The 18449-nt window shown below is 37.7% G+C and overlaps 1 protein-coding gene across 11 annotated transcripts in view; it reads left to right on the top strand.

The window, feature by feature from the left end:
- The window catches only part of ECT2 (epithelial cell transforming 2), a 94829-nt gene that overhangs the window by 68996 nt on the left and 7384 nt on the right, over window positions 1-18449 (top strand). For all 11 annotated transcript variants that reach the window (XM_002759378.6, XM_078353832.1, XM_003735027.6 and 8 more), the window contains one exon: window positions 1817-1971. In XM_002759378.6, the coding sequence (XP_002759424.3) occupies window positions 1817-1971 (155 nt within the window). The remainder of the gene's footprint in view (window positions 1-1816; window positions 1972-18449) is intronic.

The following is an 18449-nucleotide window of genomic DNA, read 5'->3' as shown; positions in this document are numbered from 1 at the left end:
CCCTGTCTTAACACTTTCATTGTTGCCAAGAGATGCGTTTTTATGGCTATGCTTAAGGTATGGATCAGGAATAGATGCGAGTGCAATAAATAAACCCAGAGTAACTGGTAGAGTTAATATGGGGTCATATGGTGTATTAAGGAACATTTTACTCTATATTTTGATAGTATTAGAGAGCAGGTTCTCTGAATGCCTGAAATGGCTGAAAATTTATACCTACCTACAACAGTGTCATCTGTTTGACACCTTGTGGTATATGTGCATGGCCATATTTTGGATGTTAGGCATGTGTTTTTACAATATTAGCTCTTGCCATTATCAATTCCTCTAATAGTGAAAGGTTTCAGTTCATGAGAAATTATTTATTTTGTTTTATAAGAAACAATTTTTTTTTTAAATGAAGTCTTACTCTGTTGCCCAGTCTGGAGTGTAGTGGCGTAATCTTGGTTCACGGAAGCCCCGCTCTGGATTCTCCTGCCTCAGCCTTCTGAGTAGCTGGGATTACAGGTGTATGTTGTCATGCCCGGCTAATTTTTTGTATCTTTAGTAGAGATCAACCATGTTGGCCAGGCTGATCTCTAATTCCTGACCTCAAGTGATGCTCCTACTTGGGCCTCCCAAAGTGCTGGGATTATAAGCATGAGCCACCATGCTCAGCCAAGAAATGATTCTTTTTTTTTTTTTGAGATGGGGTCTCCTTCTGTCACCAGGCTGGAGTACAGTGGCACAATATTGGCCCACTACAATCTCTGCCTCCTGTGTTCACGCGATTCTCTTGTCTCAGCCTCCCGAATACCTGGGATTACAGGCATGCACCACCACACCTAGCTAATTTTTGCATTTTTGTATTTTTAGTAGAGAGGGGTGTCACTATGTTGGCCAGGATGGTCTCGATCTCCTGACCTCATGGATCTGCCCACCTCGGCCTCCCAAAGTGCTAGGCGTGAGCCACTGTACCTGGCCAAGAAATGATTCTTAAAGAAAACTTGAACAGCAACTTATTGGTCTTTTCACTTAGTTGTCAAACTCTGGATTAATTAAAGGTTACATAGTATTGTTGTCCCTTGGTGTATCCATGGGGACTGGCTCCTGGTTCTCCCTTGGTTACCAAAGTCCAGGATGCTCAATTGAATTGCATAGTGTTTGCATATAACCTATACATATCTTCCCATATACTGTAAGTCATCTCTAGGTTACTTATAGTACCTACACAATGTAAATACTGTGCAAACAGTTGTTTTACTATATTGTTTAGGGAATGATGACAAGAATAAAAAGTCTATACATGTTCATACAGATACAATTTTTTTCTACTATATTTGGTCCACAAATGTTTAACCCACAGATACGGAAGACTGACTACATACTTGTTTTTAAAATCTTCAATTTTGGATTTTAATTATGGCAGACTTTGTTTAAAATAGGTTGTATTTTAGCATCAACTTTTGTAACACTTTTAGTATTTGGAAATTTAATTTCTTCGAACATGATTTAAATTGAGTAATTGAATTCTTACAACTTGAATTCTAGAATTCTAAGAAATGTTATAATTCAGTTTTTTTCTTTACTTAAATTTTATCATAGAAAATATTAAATGACGTGGAAAATATAATTCCTTATATGGTATACTATATTGTCTGTCAGTGCTTCAACTTAGTATGGTGATGTTCTTTGTCATTAAAAATAGAGGGTAGGAGGAAAGTGGACAAAAGATAGTTTCATTGGAATTTCATTGCTCTGAGAGAACTAAACTTGCATACAACTGTCATTTTCCAAGGAGTGACACTTTATGTTTTTGGTTATTCTGGAACCCTAGATTGCCATAATGCTTTTGCCTTGCTTGTGAGACCACCAACAGAGCAGGCAAATGTACTACTCAGTTTCCAGATGACATCAGATGAACTTCCAAAAGAAAACTGGCTAAAGATGCTGTGTCGACATGTAGCCAACACCATTTGTAAAGCAGATGCTGTAAGTTCTTAAAAAAAAACAGTATTATAATGAAATGAAATGAAAGTTTCATGACAATGCATTTAGACTAAGACTGTACATTTTTCATGACTTGTTTATTATGAATGGAGAGTTTTGGTTTTGCGTATATTAAAAAAACTGGTTTAATAAGTTGTTTTGGAAAATATATAATGTAGATACATGAAACATTATTTGAGTTCCTGGCTTACATATGTTAGGCCCTCATAGTCTGGCAGCCCCTGTGGCTCTGATTCAGTGAAGCTTGTGGGATTTCTTTTAATGTACGCTGTGGTTTTCTTTGGTGCTCTTAGACATGGCTATGAAATAGACAGTATTCTGGTTTTGTTTTATTTTTGGGGGGTGGGAGGGATGGAGTCGCTGTATTGCCCAGACTGGAGTGCAGTGGTGTGATCTTGGCTCACTGCAACCCGTACCTCCTAGGTTCAAGTGATTTTCCTGCATTAGCCTTCCATGTAGCTGGGACTACAGGCACACCCTCCATGCCTGGTTAAATTTTTAAATTTTAGTAGAGAGGGGTTTCACTGTGTTGCTGCCCAGACTGGTCTTTAACTCCTGAACTCGGGCAATCTGCTCACCTTGGCCTTCCAAAGTGCTAGGGTTATAGCTGTAAGCCACCACATCTGGCCAAAAAAAAAAAAAATCTTATTAAGCAATAGATAGCTAGTAGCATGTTGCCAATCTGTTTTCTCATGCGAACCTCTTAAAATCAAATGCCATTCTAAGTATATAATTATCATTGTACTATACAGATTAAAGTGAAAATCGATGAGAGAATAAAAATGTTGACATTAAATGACATGCCTGAATCAGATATCCTTTCCTTGGATGAAATCTAGGTTCCTGAAAGATAATTTGATTTCTTTTTCTCTCTATATATGAGAGAGAGAGAGAGAGACATGTGATAGATATAGACCCCCTTACTCTTTGCACAAATGACATAGATTGAAGAGAATGTGCTGATACAGTAAATGACCCTTTACAGTACAATGGTACTGTAACTGAGATTGCGTTGGGTGTTTCTGTGGGAATGAAGCATGTAATCATAGTGAAGTGTGAAACCTTGGAAGACATTATGTGGTTTATAAAGTTAAGTATTCATTGATGAAAACCTCCTTCCAAAGTGTTTAGAACAATAATCAGACTCTGTGTGTGTGTGTGTGTGTGTGTGTGTGTGTGTGTGCGCGCGCGCGCGCGCGTGCATGTGTGTTTTAGATTTCTATGAGCCAAGAATATGTTCTTATAAATAAAAAATTGTTGCACAAAAGATTGAGACAGGGAAATACAATGCTAGCACATACAATAGAATGCTAGCTAGAAAAATGATGGAGACCACTTTCGTTACAAATCTTACAAAACTGCTGATTATACGATTTTTTTTTCTAGCTAGCCACGTATAAAATGGTTTTCTTTACCTGTACTAATTCCTTATTGCAGAAATTACTCCTGCTCTTACCAGAATGTCAGACTAGATAGCTTATAGAGTCCTTTCCAAACTTATAACCCTAATACTGAAATGTAATGTTAATAGAAAATGTTTCTTACAATATAACCTTTTGAATTACTAACCACATGATGGCTAATAATACTAGAACTGAAATATAAATAACATAGGAAAAAATTTATAAAGTAAAATTAACCACAAGATGGCAGCAGATGTTTAACTATGTTCTGACTTACGCTTACACCACAAAATTCTTTAAATCTGTTGAAATTTTGTTCTTAAGAAATACATTTGTAAATTCAGATACTTAGTGACTTTAGTTGAGCCCTTTTTTGCATTTAAAATTCTACATATAGTAAATTTTTATCAAGCCCTGAGTCAGTGTCTTGAGAAAATTTTTCCATGTTGAAGACATGTTTCTACATACGTATATGTATACAAAAGATGTGAGAAGATATAAAAATCTCTGCTTCTTTGCATTAGTAGTTTTGTTTTTGGTACCCTGTATATATATTTTTGGTACCCTAAGTAACTTGAGCTTTCTTAATTAAAAGAGTAAAATAAGCACAACTATTTTATTCTATACCGTTTCATTTGTCACATCCACTCTTTAATGACGTAAGTATTAAAATTATCAGGCTGAAAGAAAACTTAATCTGATGCCATTAAGTTTAAATCTAAGGCCAAGAGCATGACTAATTCTTGGTCAAACCATCTTAATAGTTTTTCTTCCCTTGGATATCATGTTCCATATTTTGTTATTTCAGAATCTAAAGATTAAAGTTTAAATCTATTGAAGATCTTATGAATCAGAATCCTTATGTATGTATTTTTGGTCTTTTGCCAACATGTAACCTTTAATTGCATGGTCTGTACTCTAGCATTCGTATATTGCCAAAGATAAGCTCGTAGCCTTGCAGAAGCCATTATAGATTTCTAACCTCTAATGTCAGAAGTATAATTTTATTAATAAATAAATTTAAGCAATGATGTCTTTTCCCCAAGTTTGGTTAGTTTAAAAGTAACTTGATAATTAAACGCCATGTGCTACAATTTAGTACTTTTGCTACTAACTTTATATTTCTTTTGAAATTTGCAAAACATATCCTACATCTTGGTCAAATCACCATTGGCTATTTAGGAGTTGCAATCTTCATTCTAAGTTTTTAAACCTGTAAGTAGAATTTCTAACTGCATGAGGAGTAATAGACCAACAGTTGGCCACATATTAAAAGAGTTTATGCTTGTGAGCCAATAATATTTATAATGAAGTTAATATGATTTGTATTTAAAACTATAATTTTTCTTCCATTGATTAGGCATACATAGTTGTTAGTATAAATGTCTATTACGGGTACCACTTTAATTTGGCCAAATCAGAAGCTCTAAGCTATAGGCATGATTACAGTTTGAGGAAAATACTGAGGCAACAGGCTAGAGGGAGGGATCACATGATTGTAGATAGCATTTGAAGACTAGGGTAACAGGAGAGCTTAAGGAAAGGAAAGAAGTGTCTGATAACTCACAAGTAGACAGGTTAACTGGCTTAAGATGTCAAATGCTAGAAAGTTTCCTGTGAATTAACACCCATGAACAGGATTTCAAAATCTGTAGCTGAGGCTTAGTTTCTCCTGAAATTAATATTATATATCTCAGTGGGAAAGATCGACTACTACTTTTTAATTTTGAACTCAGCAGGTCTGTCTCCAGGTACATGTGAATTTGGAGTTGATTGAAAAACTCCTGTCCTTCCAAAGCTTTAATGCTTGACATACTTTGAATAAGTCATAAAATGTTTTTGGAATTATATTGTGTGTTATTAAAAATGAGTGTTCTGAAGTGCAGCAGAACTTAAAAGTAAATAAAAATGGGTTTTGGGTAATTTATAAATTTCACTTTTTTTTTTTTAATTTTATTTGTTAGTCCTTGTCCTAGTACATATTTTATTTTAGAAATTTGGAGAAAGAGACTAAAAAGCAGAAAGATTTTTCTTTTTTTTTTTTAAAGAGAGAATGAGAATTAATGAAAAAGAATGAATAACAAAGAAACCTAGGACTACTGAAGATAAGTTTCCCCTACTTTGCACTTTTGCCTATGGTTCACCCTATTTACCTTTTTTGGTGTGGACAGCACTAAAGGAAGTACTTCAATATTTATATCTTAGCAAAAATAATAGATTTTATTATATTCTTAGCCACTAGTGAACTACCTGTATGTTTTATGCTTTCAGATATTCTGAACCCAGAATCTTCTAGAAAGTTAAAAAATCTTATATCTATCTTCCCCTCCCCTAAGTCAGAAGCAGTGTATTATTAGTTCATTGAGAGAAAACATGAAGCCGTTGGCTCCATTTTTGGTTCATCAGTGGTTATTAATACTTAGTTGTAGTTAACAACAGAAAAAAATCAAGAGGCTCCTTTATTAGCATTTGCTAAGAATTTAAATTTCAGTGGCCTTCAAATTAAACACACTTGGAGGTTAGTTTCATCACATATAAAAATTGATACATTTTGCATCTAAATATTTAAAGAGTAAATTTAAGTTACCAATATTTAGTTTAATAGTCATGCTATGGTTTTTACCATCTATTAAACTGAAAGATAATATTTGCACATATAAGAAAAAAAATTACATATATAACAGTATACTGCAGTAAAATATGTCTCACACCCCTGTCTGGCTAATCTGTCTTGCCAGGAGTATGACTTTTGATACTTTCTAGAAAATATAAGCCTAGACATATGTACATTCTTCAAAAATGTATTTCTTTTTTTTTTTTCTTTTTTTGGAGACAGAGTCTTGCTCTGTTACCCAAGCTGGTGAGCAGTGGCCCACTGCAACCTCCGCTTCTGGGTTCAAGCAATTCTCATGCTTTAGCCTCTTGAATAGCTGGGATTGCAGACGTGTGCCACCATGCCCATCTAATTTTTGTATTCTTAGTAGAGACAGGGTTTCGTCATGTTGGCCAGGCTGAATTCCTGGCTTCAAGTGATCTGGCCTCCTAGGGGCCTCTCAAACTGCTGAGATCACAGATGTGAGCCACCATGCCTGGTCAAAAATGTATTATTTATTAGATTTATTCCTAAGTAGTTTTCTCTTTAGAATGCAGTCATAAATGGATATTTTACCTGTTTATAAGCTGTTTTGTAAATAGGTGACTCTTAGGTATATGTGTTATTTTGTAACCAGTCACAAGTTAATAAATGGTTTTTAGTTACTTTCCAGCTAATTTTATTGAATCAGCTTTCATTTTAAAAGAGGTCATAAGTTTACCAATTCAAAGGAACATTGATAAGTTACTTTATCATTTAAAAATAAAACACAACAGAAGAATATACTTATTTTTATTTTTAATTATTTTATTTTATTTTATTTTTTTAATTTATTTCTTTTTTTTCTAGTTCAATTTTTTTTTTTTTAATTTTTTATTGGATTTTAGGTTTTGGGGTACATGATCAGAGCATGCAAGACAGTTGCGTAGGTACACACATGGCAGTGTGCTTTGCTTTTCTTCTCCCCTTCACCCACATTTGGCATTTCTCCCCAGGCTATCCCTCCCCACTTCCCCCTCCCACTGTCCCTCCCCTTTTCCCCCCAACAGACCCCAGTGTTTAGTACTCCCCTTTCTGTGTCCATGTGTTCTCATTTTTCATCACCCACCTATGAGTGAGAATATGCGGTGTTTCATTTTCTGTTCTTGTGTCAGTTTGCTGAGGATGATGTTCTCCATATTCATCCATGTCCCTACAAACGCCACAAACTCATCATTTCTGATTGCTGCATAATATTCCATGGTGTATATGTGCCACATTTTTCCAATCCAGTCTATTATCAATGGGCATTTGGGTTGATTCCAGGTCTTTGCTATTGTAAACAGTGCTGCAGTGAACATTCGTGTACATGTGTCCTTATAGTAGAACAATTTATAGTCTTTTGGATATATACCCAGTAATGGGATTGCTGGGTCAAATGGAATTTCTATTTCTAAGGCCTTGAGGAATCGCCACACTGTCTTCCACAATGGTTGAACTAATTTACACTCCCACCAACAGTGTAAAAGTGTTCCTTTTTGTCCACATCCTCTCCAGCATCTGTTGTCTCCAGATTTTTTAATGATCGCCATTCTAACTGGCGTGAGATGGTATCTCAATGTGGTTTTGATTTGCATCTCTCTGATGACCAGTGACGATGAGCATTTTTTCATATGATTGTTGGCCTCATATATGTCTTCTTTCGTAAAGTATCTGTTCATATCCTTTGCCCACTTTTGAATGGGCTTGTTTGTTTTTTTCCTGTAAATCTGTTTGAGTTCTTTGTAAATTCTGGATATCAGCCCTTTGTCAGATGGGTAGACTGCGAAAATTTTTTCCCATTCTGTTGGTTGCCAATCCACTCTAGTGACTGTTTCTTTTGCCGTGCAGAAGCTGTGGAGTTTGATTAGGTCCCATTTGTCTATTTTGGCTTTTGTTGCCAATGCTTTTGGTGTTTTGTTCATGAAGTCCTTGCCTACTCCTATGTCCTGGATAGTTTTGCCTAGATTTCCTTCTAGGGTTTTTATGGTGCCAGGTCTTATGTTTAAGTCTTTAATCCATCTGGAGTTAATTTTAGTGTAAGGTGTCAGGAAGGGGTCCAGTTTCTGCTTTCTGCACATGGCTAGCCAGTTTTCCCAACACCATTTGTTAAACATGGAATCCTTGCCCCATTGCTTGTTTTTGTCAGGTCTATCAAAGATTGTATAGTTGTATTTATGTTGTGTTGCCTCCGGTGCCTCTGTTTTGTTCCATTGGTCTATATCTCTGTTTTAGTACCAGTACCATGCTGTTTTGAGTTTGAAATCCGGTAGTGTGATGCCCCCCGCTGTGTTCTTTTTGCTTAGAATTGACTTGGCTATGCGGGCTCTCTTTTGGTTCCATATGAAGTTCACGGTGGTTTCTTCCAGTTCTGTGAAGAAAGTCAATGGTAGCTTGATGGGGATAGCGTTGATTCTGTAAATTATTTTGGGCAGTATAGCCATTTTCACGATATTAATTCTTCCTAACCATGAACATGGAATGTTTCTCCATTTGTTTGTGTCCTCTCTGATTTTGTTGAGCAGTGGTTTGTAGTTCTCCTTGAAAAGGTCCCTTACATTCCTTGTGAGTTGTATTCCAAGGTATTTTATTCTTTTTGTAGCAATTGCGAATGGCAGTTCGCTCTTGATTTGGCTTTCTTTAAGTCTGTTATTGGTGTAGACGAATGCTTGTGATTTTTGCACATTGATTTTATATCCTGAGACTTTGCTAAAGTTGCTTATCAGTTTCAGGAGTTTTTGGGCTGAGGCAATGGGGTCTTCTAGGTATACTATCATGTCGTCTGCAAATAGAGACAGTTTGGCTTCCACCTTTCCTATTTGAATACCCTTTATTTCTTTTTCTTGCCTGATTGCTCTGGCTAGAACTTCCAGTACTATATTGAATAGGAGTGGTGAAAGAGGGCATCCTGGTCTAGTGCCAGATTTCAAAGGGAATGCTTCCAGTTTTTGCCCATTCAGTATGATATTGGCTGTTGGTTTGTCATAAATAGCTTTTATTACTTTGAGATACGTTCCATCGATACCGAGTTTATTGAGGGTTTTTAGCATAAAGGGCTGTTGAATTTTGTCAAATGCCTTCTCTGCGTCAATTGAGATAATCATGTGGTTTTTGTTTTTGGTTCTGTTTATGTGGTGAATTACGTTGATAGACTTGCGTATGTTGAACCAGCCTTGCATCCCCGGGATGAATCCTACTTGATCATGATGAATAAGTTTTTTGATTTGCTGTTGCAATCGGCTTGCCAATATTTTATTGAAGATTTTTGCATCTATGTTCATCATGGATATTGGCCTGAAGTTTTCTTTTCTTGTTGGGTCTCTGCCGGGTTTTGGTATCAGAATGATGTTGGTCTCATAAAATGATTTGGGAGGGATTCCCTCTTTTTGGATTGTTTGAAATAGTTTTAGAAGGAATGGTACCAGCTCCTCCTTGTGTGTCTGGTAGAATTCGGCTGTGAACCCGTCTGGACCTGGGCTTTTTTTGTGTGGTGGGCTCTTAATTGCTGCCTCGACTTCTGACCTTGTTATTGGTCTATTCATAGTTTCAGCTTCCTCCTGGGTTAGGCTTGGGAGGACACAGGAGTCCAGCAATTTATCCATTTCTTCCAGGTTTACTAGTTTATGCGCATAGAGTTGTTTGTAATATTCTCTGATGATGGTTTGAATTTCTGTGGAATCTGTGGTGATTTCCCCTTTATCATTTTTTATTGCATCTATTTGGTTGTTCTCTCTTTTATTTTTAATCAATCTGGCTAGTGGTCTGTCTATTTTGTTGATCTTTCCAAAAAACCAGCTCTTGGATTTATTGATTTTTTGAAGGGTTTTTCGTGTCTCAATCTCCTTCAGTTCAGCTCTGATCTTAGTTATTTCTTGTCTTCTGCTGGGTTTTGAGTTTTTTTGATCTTGCTCCTCTAGCTCTTTGAGTTTTGACGATAGGGTGTCAATTTTGGATCTCTCCATTCTCCTCATATGGGCACTTATTGCTATATACTTTCCTCTAGAGACTGCTTTAAATGTGTCCCAGAGGTTCTGGCACGTTGTGTCTTCGTTCTCATTGGTTTCGAAGAACTTCTTTATTTCTGCCTTCATTTCATTGTTTACCCAGTCAACATTCAAGAGCCAGTTGTTCAGTTTCCATGAAGCTGTACGGTTCTGGGTCGGTTTCTGAATTCTGAGTTCTAACTTGATTGCACTATGGTCTGAGAGGCTGTTTGTTATGATTTCAGTTGTTTTGCATTTGTTGAACAGTGCTTTACTTCCAATTATGTGGTCAATTTTAGAGTAGGTGTGATGTGGTGCTGAGAAGAATGTGTATTCTGTGGATTTGGGGTGGAGAGTTCTGTAAATGTCTATCAGGTTTGCTTGCTTCAGGTCTGAGTTCAAGCCCTGGATATCCTTGTCGATTTTCTGTCTGGTTGATCTGTCTAGTATTGACAGTGGAGTGTTAAAGTCTCCCACTATTATTGTGTGGGAGTCTAAGTCCTTTTCCTTTTATTAAGAACTTGCCTTATGTATCTGGGTGCTTCTGCATTGGGTCCATATATGTTTAGGATCGTTAGCTCTTCTTGTTGTATCGATCCTTTTACCATTATGTAATGGCCTTCTTTGTCTCTTTTGATCTTTGTTGCTTTAAAGTCTATTTTATCAGAGATGAGAATTGCAACTCCTGCTTTTTTTTGCTTTCCATTTGCTTGGTAAATCTTCCTCCATCCCTTTATTTTGAGCCTTTGTGTATCCTTGCATGTGAGATGGGTTTCCTGTATACAGCACACTGATGGGTTTTGGATTTTTATCCAATTTGCCAGTCTGTGTCTTTTGATTGGTGCATTTAGTCCATTTACATTTAGGGTTAATATTGTTATGTGTGAATTTGATACTGCCATTTTGATGCTAAGTGGCTGTTTTGCCTGTTAGTTGTTGTAGATTCTTCATTAAGTTGATGCTCTTTAGCATTCAGTGTGATTTTGGAATGGCTGGTACTGGTTGATCCTTTCTATGTGTAGTGCCTCTTTCAGGAGCTCTTGTAAAGCAGGCCTGGTGGTGACAAAATCTCTGAGTACTTGCTTGTTCGCAAAGGATTTTATTTTTCCTTCACTTCTGAAGCTCAGTTTGGCTGGATATGAAATTCTGGGTTGAAAGTTCTTTTCTTTAAGAATGTTGACTATTGGCCCCCACTCTCTTCTGGCTTGTAGTGTTTCTGCCGAGAGATCTGCTGTGAGTCTGATGGGCTTCCCTTTGTGGGTGACCCAACCTTTCTCTCTGGCTGCCCTTAGTATTCTCTCCTTTATTTCAACCCTGTTGAATCTGACGATTATGTGCCTTGGGGTTGCTCTTCTTGCAGAATATCTTTGTGGTGTTCTCTGTATTTCCTGCAATTGAGTGTTGGCCTGTCTTGCTAGGTGGGGGAAATTTTCCTGGATGATGTCCTGAAGAGTATTTTCCAGCTTGGATTCATTCTCTTCGTCCCCTTCTGGTACACCTATCAAACGTAGGTTAGGTCTTTTCACATAGTCCCACATTTCTTGGAGACTTTGTTCATTCCTTTTTGCGCTTTTTTCTCTAATCTTGGTTTCTCGTTTTATTTCATTGAGTTGGTCTTCGACTTCTGATATTCTTTCTTCTGCTTGGTCAATTCGGCTATTGAAACTTGTGCATGCTTCGCGAAGTTCTCGTATTGTGTTTTTCAGCTCCTTTAATTCATTCATATTCCTCTCTAAGTTATCCATTCTTGTTATCATTTCCTCGAATCTTTTTTCAAATCTTTTTTCAAGGTTCTTAGTTTCTTTGCATTGATTTAATACATGATCTTTTAGCTCACAAAAGTTTCTCATTATCCATCTTCTGAAGTCTAATTCCGTCATTTCGTCAGAGTCATTCTTCGTCCAGCTTTGTTCCCTTGCTGGTGAGGAGTTTTGGTCCTTTCTAGGAGGCGAGGTGTTCTGGTTTCGGGTGTTTTCCTCCTTTTTGCGCTGGTTTCTTCCCATTTTTGTGGATTTGTCCGCTGGTCGTCTGCATAGTTGCTGACTTTTCGATTGGGTCTCTGAGTGGACACCCAGAATGTTGATGATGGAGTATTTCTGTTGCTTGGTTTTCCTTCTACCAGTCTAGCCCCTTCGCTGTACGACTGCTGAGGTCCGCTCCAGACCCTGCTTGTCTGTGGTGCACCTCTAGCAGCTGTGGCACAGCGAGGGATGCTACCAGTTTCTTTTTCTGCTATCTTTGTCCCAGGATGATGCCTGCCAAATGTCAGTCTTTTGGATATAGAGGGGTCAGGGAGCTGCTTGAGGAGACAGTTTGTATTTTATAGGAGCTTAATTGCTGAGCTGTGAGCTCTGTTGTTCATTCAGGGCTGTTAGGCTGCTATGTTTGATTCTGCTGCAACAGAGCTCATTAAAAAATCCCTTTTTTTTCTCAAATGCTCTGTGTTGAGGGGTTTGGGCTTTATTTTTGGATGTCCGTTGAGGTCCTGCCCAGCTAGGACGCAGACTAGCCACTGTTTGCCTGCCAAGGCTCCGCCCTGCTGTTGTGAGGCTCGCCCTGGCTCTGCTGTTCTGCTGTTCTCCGCCACGCCCTGTGGCGGAGTCTCTGTTGTAGCGGGTTGCCTCGGCAGCGGCAGGCTGCGTCAGCAGTGGGCGTGTATCTCAGTAGGGACAGGTTGCCTCGGCAACGGCTGGCTGCGTCAGCAATGGGCGTGTATCTCAGTTGGGGCGGTTGCCTTGGTAATGGTGGCCGCCCCTCCCCCTCAGAGCGTCTCGGGCCGTCTGCACGGGGCTTGTTTGAAATCGCGGTTTTGTTTGTCCCACTGGGCCACCCCTAACGCTCTGTCCCTGCAATCCCCTGGGCTGGCCCACTGTCCAAGTCTAGCTTAGTCTCAAGTCCAGCCCTCTCACGTCTCCGGTTGCCGGTTCAACGGGGCACCCGGACAAGCGCGCCCTGTGTGGAGCGCTGGGTAGGGCTGGCCGCCGCCACCCCAGCTGCCGGCTTCGCCAGGCGGTGTTTCTGCCTGGCGTCCCGTGTCTCCTCTTCACTTGGGAATTTCCCTGTTCTGTGGGCAACAAAGATCAGTCTGGAAATGCAGCTCAGACTCACCTCTCCGCGGACACAACGAGAGCTCCAATCCTGGGTTGTTCTCACAGCGCCATCTTGAGTCCTCTCCTTTAATTATTTTATAATGACATAATTGTACATATTTGGGGTACAGTGTTTTGTTTTGTTGCATGTATACATCGTATAATGATGGCCAAATTGGAGTAATTACCATATCACTCATTTCTTTAAGGAAAATGTATTTGCATGTCAAAACATTCTTTTTCTGAATTTGCCCCTGTATCTTATGAACATAAAAAGTTTTATCAAAGAGTAGATTTTCAGTATAGATCTGTTGATTGAGATAAAATTGAAATAAAAATGGAATGAAGTCAAAGCAAAATTAAGTTCATAAAAGTAAGGATACAACTGAGCTTATTCGTATATACAGTAATATAGGAAATGTGATTTCTCCAGTATGAGATATTGGAAATTTTAGTAGTGTAAAACCTTGCAGATATGTGCAGCAGAGCTTCACATTCCTCAGTGCTTTGTTTCTTACAGATTGGCATGAAGTATCAAATATTCAGTTGTTTTACAAATGATTATCTAGATAATTGACAAGAACCAACTGAAAACTATTAGAATTTGTAATAAAGTTTAGTAAAGCAGCCAAATAAAACATAGATACATACATACAAAGAGTTTTCCTTTATGCCGGCAGTAACCAGTTAGAAAGCGTGGGAAATGACGACCTCTTTTCCAATAAAATTTGATATGAAATATCTATATACTGTTTGTGGGAGTGTAAACTAGTTCAATCATGGTGGAAGACAGTGTTGCACTTCCTCAAGGACCTAGAAATGGAAATTCCATTTGACCCAGCAGTCCCATTACTGGGTATATACCCAAAGGATCATAAATCATTCTATTGTAAAGACACATGCAGATGTATGTTTATAGCAGCACTGTTAACATTAGCAAAGACCTGGAACCAACTCAAATGCCCATCAACAGACTGGACAAGGAAAATGTGGCACATATATGCCATGGAATACTATGCAGCCATAAAAAATGTTGAGTTTGTGTCCTTTATAGGGACATAGATAAATCTGGAAATCACAATCCTCAGCAAACTGACACAAGAACAGAAAATCAAACACCGCATGTTCTCACTCATAGGCGGGTGTTGAACAGTGAGAACACATGGACACAGGGAGGGGGAGCATCACAAACTGGGGTCTGTTGTTGGGGGCAAGGGAGGTACAGGGGGGTGGAGAGGTCAGGGAAGGATAACATGGGGAGAAATGCCAGATGTAGGTGATGGGGGGATGGAGGCAGCAAAGCACATTGCCATGTATGTACCTATGCAACAATCCTGCATGATCTGCACATGTACCCCAGAACCTAAAGTACAATTAAAAATAATTGATTGATTAAAAAAATTATATCTATAAAACATGAAAAAAATACCCAACTAATAGTTTAAATAAAGGAATACTGATAAAGATAGCAATATATCCATTATTTTTTACAAACCAAATTGTAAAAAAAAAAAAAAAATTTGAGGGCTGGTGAGGCAAGATAGATTCTTTCCTGTTCTGATAGTGAGAGTATAGTTTGTAGCAATATACTCTTTTTGGAAAGCAGTTTATCCTGCTTTTCTACCTCTAGTGTTCTAGCTTAGAAAATTACCAACATGTGGTTTAATATTTTCAAATACAAAGACATATACTTTATTCCTTTTTTTATTGTGGTAGAATATACATAACAAGTTTACCAGTTTTAACCATTTTTAAGTGTCATTAAGTATATTCATACTGTTATACAATATCATCACCATCTGTTTTTTGAACTTTTTCATCTTCCTAAACAGGAACTATGTATCCATTGCACCATAATTCCCCATTACTTCACTCTAATGCTCAAAAATAGTAGAATGATGAAATTAATTGTGGTATAATCAGAAGAGATTTGTCAGCTTTTCATTGAGTAAATATTTTTGGTTAAAAAAATACGGTTTACAGCTAACTGAAAAACATAAGGTACAAAGCTGAATGATATTCCAGTTTGTTATGAAGAACAATTTTATATATGTAGAAAAATATCTCTAAGAAATATACCAAAATGTAGATGGTAATTGATTAGGAGAGTTATGGGTAATTCGTGTCTTCTAAGTTTTTCTTAAAAAGTAATATTAAATTGAAAACATTGACATTTACAAGTACTGTTACCTGATTTGGAAAAGATAGCAACATAGAATTATTTAGGAAATTGATCAAGTGGAAAGAGAGGTTCTATAGCAGGCAGAGGGGATATGGTTGTTTAAATGACAAAATTAGAGAAGCTTTAGCATAGCAAAGGCTGTCTGTGTATCAGTGGTGGAGAGCTGAAGCAAGCATTGTAACTGTAAAGTATATTTAACACCTTGTAAAGAGGCTTAACATTTCATTTCAGAGTAATTGTGCATTATTTTGTTTTAGCCTTATGGTTCTATGGGTTAGGTATACTAGATATATTCTACATTTTGCAAATAAAAAAAATTTCGGAAAAAAAAACTTCACAAGATCGTATAACTTTTTTTTTTTTTTGAGACAGAGCCTTGCTCTTTCACCAGGCTGGAGTGCAGTGGCACGATCTCGGCTCACTGCAACCTCCATCTCCCAGATTCAAGTGATCCCCCTGTGTCAGCCTCCTGGTAGCTGGGATTAGAGGCATGCACCACCACACCCAGCTAATTTTTTGTATTTTAGTAGAGACGGGATTTCACCATGGCCAGGATGGTCTCGATCTCCTGACCTCATGATCCGCCTGCCTCTGCTTCCCAAAGTGCTGGGACTACAGGCCTGAGCCGGTTGTATAATAATCTTTGTCACCATAGAACGATAGTGCTGGACAGTAGTCTTACAATACCAGAGTAACAAGTCAGTTTGCCTGTTCTTAGTCTAGATTTATAAATTTAAAGTGCAAACTGCCTATGGGACTATGCAAAAACATTTTGTCTACCTTGCTTTCTTCTGAAAATCGAACCATAATTTAAGCAAGTAACATTTTTAATTAGTTGGAGATTAGTTATCCTGTTTAAGTGGTTCAGTGGTTCTTGGCCTTTATGAGGTCTTTTTAAAAAATCGACACATAATTGTACATATTTATGAGGTATAATATGATGTTCTGATACATGTATACATTGCGTGTTGATTAAATCAGGTTATTTAGCATATCCATTGCCTCATATTTCTTTGTGAACATTAAAAATCCTCTATTCTGGTTATTCTGAAATATACAATACAGTATTGTTAACTATAGTCCCCGATTGTGCAGTAGAACACCAGAACTTATTTCTCCTTTCTAACTGTAACTTTGTGCCTATTGACCAGTCTCACTACAGCTTCCACCTCATCCTGTCCTCTCCAGCATATCAGCAGAGGCTGGCCTCATAGAAATAAGAGTAGACTAGTGGTTGTATGAGGTCTCTGATTCCTTTGGGAATGTGATACAAGTTGTGAACCTACTCTTCAGAAATATGCACTTTGCACATGTACACTCAAAATTTTGCACCCAATTTCTATTCATTGTCACCCTGTGGGTTCTTGGTCACAGGTTCAGAAAGAACCTCTGATTTAGAATCCTTATAAATGCTGATTAGGGAAGAAAGGATAAAGTGGGAGAAAGTCTAAATCTTTTTTTTAATTTTTTTGTGGGGAGCTCTAATAAAGGCTCACTCAGGAGGAGCTGTGTGTCTTCCTAGTTACAAATTACACAGGCATAGACATTAGTCCTTGTCAGATATTTTTCTTTTTTTTTAAGAGAAGAAAGAAAGAAAGAAAAAGAATAAAAGAGAGAAAGAAAGAGGGAGAGAGAACAGGAATCTTGCTCTATTGCCCAGGCTAGAATGCATTCTAAAAATGGGTATTAAAAACCTCTTTTATGCCGATAAATGTACTTAACAATGGAGACAGGCAGGAATGAGGGAGGAAAATAACAAACAAGCAACCAACCAACCCATATTTCATTTAAACCTGTGAAATGCTATGCAACTGCTGAGGAGTGATTTACTTCCAATTTCATGGTCACTTTTAGAATAGGTGTGATGTGATACTGAGAAAAATGTATGTTTTGTGGATTTGGGGTGGAGAGTTCTGTAAATGTTTATTAAGTTTACTTATTTCAGGTCTGAGTTTAAGTCCTGGATATCCTTATTAATTTTCTGTCTCATTGATCTGTCTAATATTGACAATGTAGTGTTAAAGTCTCCCACTATTATTATCTAGGAGCCCAAGTCTTTTTGCAAGTCATTAAGAACTAAGAACTTGCCTTATGTATCTGGGTGCTCCTGTATGGGGTACGTATATATTTAGGATCATTAGCTCTTCTTGTTGCATTTATCCTTTTACCGTTACGTAATGTCCTTCTTTGTCTCTTTTGGTCTTTGTTGCTGTAAAGTCTATTTTTTTTTTTTTTTTAACTCTCTGGTTGGTAAATCTTCCTCCATCCCTTTGTTTTGAGTCTTTGTGTATCCTTGCATGTGAGATGGGTTTGGATGCAGCATACCAATGGGTTTTGGCTTTTTATCCAATTTGCCTGTCTGTGTCTTTTGACTGGGGCATTTAGTCCATTTAAATTTGGGATTGATATTGATGTATATGAGTTTAATGCTGCCATTTAATGCAAGCTGACTGTTTTGCCGATTAGTTGATGTAAATTCTTCATTATGGTGATGCTCTTTACCTTTTGGTGTGTTTTTGGAATGGCTGATACTAGTTGTCCCTTTCTATGTGTAATGCTTCTTTCAGAAGCTCTTGTAAAGCGGGCCTGGTGGTGATGAAATCTCAGAGTACTTGCTTGTTCACAAAAAATTTTATTTTTCCTTCACTTATGAAGCTTAGTTTGGCTGGATATGAAATTCTGGGTTGAAAGTTCTTTTCTTTAAGGATTTTGAATATTTGCCCTCACTCTCTTCTGGCTTGTAGGGTTTCTGCTGAGAGATCTGCTGTGAGTCTGATAGGCTTCTCTTTGTAGGTAACCTGACCTTTTTCTCTGGCTGCCCTTAGTATTTTCTCCTTCATTTAAACCCTGGTGAATCTAACAATTACATGCCTTAGGGTTGCTCTTCTTGAGAATATCTTTGTGGTGTTCTCTGTGTTACCTGGAGTTGAGTATTGTCCTGCCTTGCTAGGTTGGGAAAGTTTTCCTGGATAATATCCTGAAGAATATTTTCCAGCTTGGATTCATTCTCTTCGTCACATTCAGGTACACCTATCAAACGTAGATTAGGTCTTTTCACATAGTCCCATATTTCTTGGAGACTTTGCTCATTTTTTCTCTAACCTTGTATTCTCATTTTATTTCATTAAGTTGGTCTTCGACCTCTGATATCCTTTTTTCTGCTTGATCAATTCGACTGTTAAAACTTGTGCA

This window comes from Callithrix jacchus, chromosome 17 (genome assembly GCF_049354715.1).
Source record: "Callithrix jacchus isolate 240 chromosome 17, calJac240_pri, whole genome shotgun sequence".
Lineage (NCBI taxonomy): Eukaryota > Metazoa > Chordata > Mammalia > Primates > Cebidae > Callithrix > Callithrix jacchus.
Note: the sequence above shows the minus strand (reverse complement) of the source record. Positions and strands in the feature narration are given on the sequence as shown.